Source organism: Chaetura pelagica, unplaced genomic scaffold, assembly GCF_000747805.2.
Source record: "Chaetura pelagica isolate M959 unplaced genomic scaffold, ChaPel_1.0 scaffold10, whole genome shotgun sequence".
NCBI classification, from domain to species: Eukaryota; Metazoa; Chordata; class Aves; order Apodiformes; family Apodidae; genus Chaetura; species Chaetura pelagica.
The window spans coordinates 138,361-149,108 of NW_009952263.1; the positions used below are offsets into that span (position 1 = coordinate 138,361).

General features: G+C 37.9%; 1 protein-coding gene across 1 annotated transcript in view; it reads right to left on the reverse strand.

Annotated features, from left to right (window-relative positions):
* Positions 1–10,748, reverse strand: part of DNAJC13 (DnaJ (Hsp40) homolog, subfamily C, member 13) — a 47,416-nt gene that overhangs the window by 20,888 nt on the left and 15,780 nt on the right. Inside the window, exons 18-29 of the mRNA XM_010007481.1 lie at positions 9,670–9,765; positions 9,375–9,518; positions 7,609–7,691; positions 6,211–6,364; positions 3,995–4,098; positions 3,759–3,918; positions 2,823–2,885; positions 2,391–2,492; positions 2,134–2,238; positions 1,831–2,033; positions 1,279–1,363; positions 629–783 (exon numbers count right to left, since the gene is read on the reverse strand). Coding sequence (XP_010005783.1) covers positions 629–783; positions 1,279–1,363; positions 1,831–2,033; positions 2,134–2,238; positions 2,391–2,492; positions 2,823–2,885; positions 3,759–3,918; positions 3,995–4,098; positions 6,211–6,364; positions 7,609–7,691; positions 9,375–9,518; positions 9,670–9,765 — 1,454 coding nt within the window. The remainder of the gene's footprint in view (positions 1–628; positions 784–1,278; positions 1,364–1,830; positions 2,034–2,133; positions 2,239–2,390; positions 2,493–2,822; positions 2,886–3,758; positions 3,919–3,994; positions 4,099–6,210; positions 6,365–7,608; positions 7,692–9,374; positions 9,519–9,669; positions 9,766–10,748) is intronic.

Sequence of the window (10,748 nt, forward strand, 5' to 3'; positions counted from 1 at the left end):
CTACAAACCTCTCCCTGCACCATTAGATCATCATTGCAGGGATGAATCAAGATGATCTTACACTAGCTACTGACAGTCCTGTTACACTAGAGTCATCAAGTAAACATGCAGCCATTTCCCAGTGCATTTTGCTATAGAGGAGACTTAATGAGAATTGCATGACAATGCAATGAGCTACTGAATTTAGAGGAAGAGTATGGGAATGATTTGCAATAGCCACCTAAATCTGCATTAGGCAGTGCAGACTGATTTAACTGGTTTAGGCTTCAATATTAAAACCTGCTACCAGATTTTTCCACCACTTCTGACAGCTGCTTACCATAAAAAAAATTAGCATATCAGGAGCCTGTATTACTGTCCTTTAGTGCCTGTAATGACTAGCTCTTCTACAATAAGCTGCACCTAATTGTACTGTTGGAACTCTTATGATCAGACATACTCTAGTGCCCTCCCTCCCCAGCAGGGTCATAAGCAGTTCACTTTTTTAGTGACTGACAGACAATGTGGAAGAGATTCTTCTAGAGAGCATGTTTGCCATCTCATCCCAGCTCTCCTTGGAACACTTAGAGCAGCAGCCCTTCTGAGCATGACCAGTCAAAAGGTATTTTTAGCTACTCTTTTTCCTCACCTTGCAATAGGAAGTACATTGGAACCCGTGTACATCATGATGAAGAAGAATACTCCACTCAGATAAAATCGAGGTAACTGAGGGTTATCTTGCATGACATGAAACAGCAATATAGCAACTTTTTCCACAAGGATAGGATCGAAAGTCAGTAATAGCTGAAATCAAACACAAGCATTTACATTAGCTGCTTGAGTAGTGCAAGTTACCTAGCCAAAATTGAAGTTTTAATTAAAGCAGTATTAGAACAAGCTAGCAATCTTACATGCATTTCAATTAAAGAATACTTCAGCCCAAAAAAATAACAGGATCAAATCCCACAAATGTTTAGAGTTGGAGGAGACCTCCAGAGGTCATCTTGTCAAACCACCCTGCTCAAAAGCAGGGTCCCAAGAGCTGGCTGCCAGTTCAGATAGTTTTTTACTATCTTCAAGGATGGATATATTTATTAATAAGATATTGGGTGAAACAACATGGCATTTGTAATAATATTCAGTGAAATAAAAAAAAATAAAAAAATCTTGACCAGAGATCTGCAGGATGTATCAGATGTTTTTGATGCATTTGTCTCACTGAAAGTATCCACATGGGAAAGATGGTAGAATAAGTCAGACTTTTACTCATTTAGATAGATTTTTTGAAGAGTTGCTTACCTGAGTGATATGGGGAAGGCAAGTACTATCTGACAACAGCCTTTTCACTCTAGGAAGAGGTCTTATAATAGCATTGTCTTGATCTCTAAAACAATAAAGTGGAACAGCAGTAAGCACACATGCCTTTTCTCTTTCAAGAATGAACAACTTTATTAAGCCATAAGTATCAGGCTATCGAGATAATATTCAGTGTCATTAATTTTGTGTTGATGCCAAAGTCTGTTGTTAAACTTGGTAAGTGTGGTTTAATGTCATGCATTAAAGCAGCTTTGTTTTTAAGTTAAACAAGAGCCTGGCTGCACAAGTAAGACTATGCCACTGTGCATTAGAAATGAACACAGCTGGTGCATTCATTCTTGCAGTCCCATTCACAGTATTAGTATTGTCTCACCTACAAATTATCTATTTCATTGCAGAATTAATGGCTACTACATAAAAGGCTTTTTAATACAGTTCACTAATGTACTACTTGGTTTCCAAGAAAAGCTTTAAGATAGAATTTATGCATCTGCCAGAGAAAGTTAACCACTTCTGCTGAAAATTAGCGTTTACCTGCTGGGAAAATATCCACACATTGTGATGAGCATGTTGAGTACAAGTGTGGCAAGGTCAGTCTCATTCAGCACAGCCTGGCCGCTGGCAAGCAAGCACCACTTCAGCTGAGGGATGACCTGCAATGGTCGCCAACCATCCATACCTTGAGCCCAGCAACGTGTTTTTGAAGTCAGCTTTCCACTGTTCCATAGTTCCTGCATCTATTGCAAAATTAGGTACAAATTTAGTCGATTCAGCATTAAGAGCTTCACCAGGACAGAAATAATTTGCCCAGTTTGAGAGTTTAAAGCTGAAAGGTACCTCTTGAAAGCTGTAAGGACCACTCCTTTCTTTGTCAGCATTGCCAAAGTACCATTCCTTCTCGCTCTCCCTCTTCATATCAGGTGCTGCCTCAATCACATTGCTCTGCAAGTTGATGTTTATACGAATAGCTTCAGTTTCAGTGCAAATATCACATTGCTACAGAAAACGTGAAAAGGACATGGACTTTTTTCTTTTTTTTAAAGAATTGTCCTAGCAAAGCAATGTACGAGTAGTAAGAAACAAAGGTCACATACCTGCAGAGGGACTGTAGCTCTGCTTGTGTGAAGATGTGCCAGAGTAAGCAGATCTACAAGGATTCTAATGCCATTTGAATCCATAAGGTCCTTGACATTTTTCTGTTAAGGAATTAACCGAGTTAACACAAATATCACCTAGATAAGAGTTGTTACAACTACTGGGCAGTTTTATTCAAGTAAGAAGCAACCACAAGTAAAATAATTCTCTAAAGTGACTAGAATGGGACAATCACCATTAATATCCGTATGTTTCCTCCAGCTTGCTCACCAGTAAATAACAGCTACTACATACCAGAAAGCTGTATCAAGCATGTTTTTAAGACTTCCTCAAGACTTGAATTTTTGCTCAAATTAATCCTGAAAGATTAGTTCAGACCATTTTACACTGCTGAAAGACAAACCACCCTTAAGTGTACATGTCCACCTTACCTTATTAAGGATCAGTTTGTTGAGAAACAGTATCAATCTGTCCCGTTCAAGCCGATCAGTGCACTATTGCAGCAAAAAAGAACAAATTACTATTTCATAGCATGTACTAGAAGTTACCTTCAAAAGTCAATATAGTTGTGCTTGCAAAGACTCTTTTACTTTCTTCATGCCCAGGATAAAACTGCTGACTATGAAGTGTCCAGTTTCATGCACAGCTAATAAACGTAGCTTTCTGCCACTGAGGAGGAAAGGCCTTGTTGCCCCCCATCCCCTTTGTTGCTCTGGGTCTGACACTCAAACCCACTTTTCTGCTAAGTCTATTTTTCTAAAGGGAAGGTGTATGGATTCCCCAGTGAGCAGAACCCATTCTTCAGACTGTGTGGAAATGTTGGGGTTTTTTTTGCAAGCTGTCACACAGAACTTAACAGACACCTAATTGGAAAAGTAGTTACCAATAAAAAAAATCTAACCAATCACATGTGCCCATTAAAGGCTGTAATTTCATCAGGTGTGGGGCTGTCACTACTACTCTTTAAGTCAGTATTTTAAAATAGCAGCATGGAATAAGATTTTCCTCTTAAAAAGTTGTGTGCTTCTGCATTTTTCAAAAGCATGCACAAGATCAATATCACACAAAGTTTCTTCACACTATTTCTGTACAGCTTGAAAATCTGTTCAGGCCTAAAAAGCCCAGATACAAAGAGACTACTTTGAAATACCATTATGATCAGCAGGGTTGTTTTAGTGAAACTTGAACTGAATCAAGGGGAAAATACTAGGAACACCTGGTGACAGCATGGAAAAAAAGTATTCTTGCCACAGCTTCATATTCTGCAAAACCAAAACTTGGGTTTCACAGCAACTTGAAGGATCTGAACATATGCTGGACTAGCTGTACGTTAACTGCTGCATCTAGTAATTTTAAGTAATTCTTACCCTTTCTAACATCCCAACGATGTACTTAGTATCAGAAAATGGTCCTATTTCTTCATGACATCTTCCATAAACAATGGCCAATGCTTGCAGACACAAACATTTCATATTCACTTTTGGGGTAAGCAAGAAGCGATGGTAGAGCTCATTGAAGAATTCGTATCTAAGAAAGAAATGAGATTTTAGAGAAGAAAACAAAGAGACCTTGGGAATGTGATAGGATTTTAATAATGTCTCACGATTTTTTGATTGCTCCACTCTCTTCTGTTTCATCTTCTTCCAGTAGCAATCTTAGATAATAATCCCCTATCTTTATTTCTTCAGAAAGGCACTCATATTTTACCTGTAACACAAAAGAAATGATTTATCAGTAAATACTATTTCTCCTTCATTAAGTTTTTGCTCTCATAACAATATTGTACTTGCTTGCTTCCATAAACTCAACAAGGTTAACAATCCCTCCTATAGTCTGAAGAAGACTGAAATCTGCAAGTCTGCTTTTAAAGAAAGACATCTGCAAAATATATACCAAAATATATAAGCTATTCCTGCCAGCCTTTAAAGCAACTTGTATCAGCTGGTTTTATTAACTAAACTTGGATAATACATGATGCATTCAGTGACTCAAGCTTTAATAAGTAGTTAGTCCATTGTAAGGTATTTCACTCAATGTTACTACAAGTATTAAAAAAGCAACACTTAATTACTAGTTATACTTGCTATTATGCTAGGTAATAAAAGCCTGGGAGGCATCAGCGCACACGCCAAGAAGCCAAAGTAAAATTGCACAATGAGAGTTACCATTAACTTCAGAGCAACTATATTAAATTTAACCATATACCTCAATTCTCAGTGGTTAAGCATTTGGCAAGGATCTCATTTAGAGGTGCCTCTAAACATACCACAAAAGCCACTCTACAGCAGTTTTTCCTATCTATAATATGCACACCACTGTCATGAGGCCACAATGTTATCTCCAGATTTTACCACTGCACATGATACAGAGGTCCCACTAACTAGTACTATTCCAGAGCAATCTCAAGCCACGAAACCCCCTTGGCAAAGTGACAGGTTCCACAGCTGACAGAGAAGCCATTGTCACCACTAAGTAGTTAGTTCAAATACTTACAGTACAGTCTGATAAAATATTCATTTAAAATATTTAAAAGCATAACTCTGAGACAGCTGCTGTCAAAAATCATGTTATAGAAGCCCCCGTCAAGCAAGTCCCTAAGTATCCTGAGCTGTAACTACAAGAATGCTAGTGATACATTACAGTAGCATAAGCCACAGAGGAGTGCACAGTGCAGGTGCAAATCCTGTATTTCAAATTTCAAACCCTTACATTTGATTCTGCCCCAGTTAGTACTTCTAAAGTACAAAGACGGAGCTGGGATAGCAGACCTTGTGGTGCCCAGAACTCCTCTGTGCTTGATCCATACCTGAACAAAAATTTGAAAGCTAAATACCAGTGCAAAAGACCCTCAACTTAGTCCAACCCCAAATTTAGCTATTTACTGCCTCAAGGCAAGCTGTAATCCTTAGTTGTGTGACAGGGATAAACTGCATTTACAAAATAGTTCTCTTCTAAAGCAGTAGCCTGATGTCTTGCAAGTCTTTCTGATTTGCCAGCCAACTGAGATTCCTCAAAAGCAGCAGTTTACTCCTGTTTCACTAGTAGTCCTCTGCTCAGATTTCAACTAGAAAGCTATACTGTGGCAAGGATGACATTGAGAATATCTAAGAATATCTTAAAGTTGAACTCAAGTGTGGCCTTGCTTTGCTTTAGCATTACACAGTTGATTAAAACTGTGGTTTGGTGTGGAACCATAACGATCCTGGAGATAAGAGTACAGCAGAGGAAGTATTTATTAGCTTGAAAACATCTTTTGAGTTGTTCTGAGAAAGCCAATTAAGGACCATACCAATCGCTTTGCAGAAGCCTGAAGGGCTATTCTGACTTTCAGTACTGCTGTTCCTAGAATGTGAAAATAGTATCCTAAATCTGTAATTCACAGAGCAGTATGTTTTCAGCCACAGATGGAAATAAAGACAAGACAATTGCTATCAGGAAGAAGTGATTTGTGAAACTACCCGAAACAAGTCTGATGGAGCATGTTCAAGAACAAGTATGACTTATTGTGACAACAATGTAACACCAACTCTTCTCTTTTCCTCTTATCACAACAATACATCAAGGGTTCTGATCAATGTTTCATCTTGACAGTGCCATTTGTTAGACTGAAGAGGTTTCAGCTTTGCAGAGTTACACTGGACAATAGTACCTGTTAACAGCCTTAAGCCTTAGCAGTTTATTCTACAACCCCAAAAAAATTTCTAGCTTGCAGTCAGGGATTGTCAACATAAGTTTTATTCATGCAGTTAGAGAAAGAAAAGTAACATTTTAGATAGATATATTTTACCTACACAGTTTCTCCTACAGTGGGTCATTTACCTCAAACTCCTGATGGTTCCATGAGATTACATTAGCACTGCCAAGTTCTCTGTCAATATTAAATGCTCTCATCTCAGATTCAAGAGTATCTCTCAGTTCTTCCCGTGTTTTGAAGTTCCAAATCAAGTTTGATCTAGCATGATCCTGAAGAAATCTAAGAAAGAAGTTACATAGTTTAAACCCCTCAAAACAGTATCTGAAAGACAGACAAGACTCAGCTGGAAAGCTAGAGAAGATTAGCACTAAGTGGACCTTAATTAGAAGGCTCTGTGTAGTGGTGTCTAATTTGTTACAGTAATTATGGTTGTTCACTTCTATAATGTTTTAATAGACATGGGAGGTCAGCCTAGACTAAAGTATACCTGTTGTCATCCTTTTTGACTCACTTTGTTATCTGCATATGACCAGATACCTGGTCATATGACCAGAAGAAATGCAAGCTATTTATCATACCTTTCAGTAAGGGTTACAAGCGAACAATAAACCAGGGCAGCAGGCATGCACATACTATGTGTATGTTTTAAACAAACAACCAAAAAAATAAAACTACTTCATGAAGGAAAACAGGGGCTGATGTCTCAAGTGTCACAAGACAGTCAGTGGACATTCTTCAGTTGCAGTTACAAAAGAGCCCTTGGATCCAGAGACTGGTTGACAGCAGCACTTTACTACTCAAAGTTCAGGAACATGTGAACCTTCCTTTCATGCAACACTTGTGCAGAACTTGTGTAGCATATTGACCTTTAGAAACTTTAAGCACTGAATCAAACAGTTAAGTCTACAGAATTTCCCCAAGAAAGAGTTTGTTGAACAGTCAAGCTTTATTAGTCCATTTAACATAACATCTCTAGCCATAGCAAAGTGGCAATTTTATTTTTTTTTCTGATGGAAGCCCCTCCCTTGTAAACTTCGACAGTTTTAAGAACACACAGGCAAGTAAGATACATTTAGGACCTGTGGCACTATTTGAAATTCAGTATCCATTTGTTTTCTCCTTGCCTGCCTTAAGCTCATTTTTATTCCAGTTCAAGTCAGAATATCTAGAGCAGCTTACAGGTTGATGCACCAACATACCACAATGACTTCCAGTGCTACTTTGCTTAGCCTTCAACAACATGCAGATCAGCACCTGCAGCTTGTCATTTACTCTTCATTTTGATTCAAGGGGAAAAAAGGATGTAGTTCAATAACATTTGAGAAGCTTTCCAAATTTCCCCCTTTCCTAAACACACACTAAATTATCAGGATTTCATTTTTTCTAAATTCCTGTTACAAAGCACTTGCACTGCTTCAAGGCAGGCAGAAATTGAAATCAAGCCACAGCAACTCAGAAGATATTAACAAGAATATCCAGCCAGGTAATAAGTTGTATCTGAGACCACTACATTTGTATTTTACCTGTAATAGAAGAGATCCCAGTTTGCTTCTATTTTTATTCTTTGGCGTCGTTTCCTTAATATGACTGGCTTTTGCATAATGTTCTGCAGAAGAGCCAAATTTAAGATGTTAGTAGCACAAATATTCCTCTTTTTTCCCTTTTCAAATCAAAAGTTGCATTTTCTTTACTCCTTCAAAAGCCACTCTAAGTTAAGCCTCATTAATAAGGTGGTCTTTTCTAGCAAGAAGCAGCAACAGGTTTTCACGAGTGTTATTTACACCAAGTTAAACCATGCCAGAGAAACCTTCAGCTGTTCAACAAGTCATTCATTTAGAAGCAAGTTACCCCTGAGAAAAGCTTGGCTCCCATCACCAAAGCTGATGAAGGGGGAAGCCCACAAAAACAATGCTTTGCTCTTGAAAGGAAGTAACTAGAACAAGTCACAGGAATAAGAGACAAATCTGACTTGGCTGAAAGGTTCCCTAGCTTGACCAAGCATGAAATCAATGTTATAGTCTACATGAGGTACCACATGCAAGCAGAAGTCTAACCAATGCAATCCACACAAGTGGCAGAGATACACAGACTCACCATATTGTTTCTGTCCTGATTGTGATGGAAAGTTGGAAGAAAAAGAAAACGTACATTTAACAAGCCACAGCCACTGAAGTAATTCAAAGTGGTAATACCAAACTTATTACTGCCTTTTCCAAGCTACACTTGCACACAACTGAAACTAAACAGCTCAGAACTCCAGACAGAAAAGTTGTTGTTTAAACTTAGTATCTAGACTAGATGTTTGAAGTGCAATTTACCCCTTCCCCACCTTTTTCCACATTTCTCCATTAATACTTTCTTTTTAACCCAGTTCACCATTATTACAGAATTATTAACTGTGAAAATTCTGCACTACAGCCTACATCAAACTTGAGTTAGATTTTACCAAGTTAAGGTTTTCCTAAATTAAAGCTTATCATTACATCAGATCAAGTACAAAGACAGGCATTTTCAATACTCTGCATTACATTGCTCTTTTCATCCTTCCTTGCCTATATAATAGTTGGTTTCCTTTCCAGGATGCACAAAAACAAGCTTAGTCAGTAGACTAAAGGATGGAGAAAGTGTAATAATTCAAAGAGTTTGTCATACAGAACATAACAACAAAGTTAAAGGAAAAAGTAGACAAACAGTATGAACTCAAGCAGTGCTTAAGCTATCTTCTTACAGTATCAGATCAAAACAGTTACTTATCACTTCAGTCTTCACTGTGGTTTTATACATAGTCTAATGTTGCAATTTAAGCACTGAAGTACCTGTATTCAAGTCAAGCTTCTCCAAGCAAGTTTCCTAACTAAAATACTACTAGCATAAAGTACATAATTTTAGATGCAAAGAATGCTCATAGCTCCTTCTGAATGGAATTTAAAAAATGGTTTTGCCAGATTATTCTCCTGTATAACTGGAAGATTGGATAATGTAATCCTGGAAGAAATGCAAGTAGGGTGCAGTCCAGTTTGACAAAGTTGGCTATAGCAAGAACAAGCTAAATCTTTATATATATGCTGAAGGAATTCATTTGCCAGCTTTACATTCTCCTTGGAATCCATTTCTAACCCACAACAAAGAGTAGTAAGAGGCAGAGAGTTTGCTAAAAGGAAGCAGAACTATGGAGTTTCTCACATTCCTACACTTCTATTTCTGTTAAACTTCCCTCTGATTTCATGGAGTTGCAAGTACTCCTCTCTAAAATTAGTCAGGTTACTGTAGCAGTTTCAGACAGTTTTACCTCTTTTTGAGCTATGCCCATTCTGTCTCTCCAGTGCATCAAGACGAGATCCACCTTCTCTTTGGCAAATTTTTCAACTTCTTTTGCAGCTTTTCCAGCCAGTCTCTGCCACTCCGGCACCTTATTAAACTTGCCGTACTGATCCTGCAGAACAAATCCTATTAGTCACTTGCAGCTGCAGGTCCGTCAACATGGTTGATACAGGTCAATGCAACAGTCAAGTGTCTGTATTAGAAAAGTCACTAAGACTGTACATCTGTATAATGGAAGAGGTAAGACAGCTGCATTTACTTACAGTTGCAATTTTTAAGTTATCTCTAACGTGCATCCTATCAGCATCTTTTTCAGGAACAGGATCAGCACTGTCAAGGTATGCCAACAAACCTGGTGGCTAAAAATATTTAAAACCAGTGTAAATACACATGTGGCTAATGGAACAGAAAACATCACATTAGGTAAAAATTTCTTTAAATTAGAGATTTTGAAACAGAATGTATAAAGCAAGTATGTAAACCTACAGCAGCTTTTTGCTTTTATTAGTGAAATGCCACCATCTTCAATAGAATGATTCAATAGAGGCACATAATTAGTTTCAGTACAGCGAGCTTTTGCCTTTCTCCCATTTCTTAAAGGAGCATTAAATGAAGGTAAAGACTGCAGGAAGAAAAGAGCCAATCCGATAGCAGTATTGAGGGGGATGCACACTGTAACACTAGAACTCATGATATCCTCTAACATGGACTGAATGTTGCACGTGACATTAGAGATGAGATAGTTTCACTTGGGTAAGCTTTCTGGAAAATAGCAACCAAGATCAAGATAGTTTGCTCTACCAAAAATGAAGGAAGTGCTATTTTGAATTTAAAGTTGGTACTTTTCCAGATTTAGTAATTAACTAGAACACTATTGTTTGAACCAGTTTCACTGAAGTAACATAAGCAAGAACCTTTCAGGAGGCTGTAAGGGTGAAAAAACATGGGAATATCAGCCAACATATAAGTATAGTTGTTATAAGCAAAAAGAGTTGGACAGTCATGAAAGCACAGACAGAACTGTTGCCTTAATTTCTTACTGGCACTAAGCATTAGACACTGTGTTTACTACTTCTCCCATGTTTTTGTCCCTTTAATAAAGAAAAAAGTTAGAAATCTTATTTTGTGTGTCATATGCCCTTTTTTAAAGTGGTAGTGAAGTAGAATCATACTTGAAGAATCTGAGATGTTTTGCACTAGTAATCAATATCCCTCAAATTACTGACACCAGACCACTGATGTCCCAGGCTAGACTTCCCCTTTGGAGGGGAAAGGGGACATGTTTGCTCTACAGGTTATCTCCAGGTTTCTAATACTACAGGCTTTTAGGTTTTATTCTTTC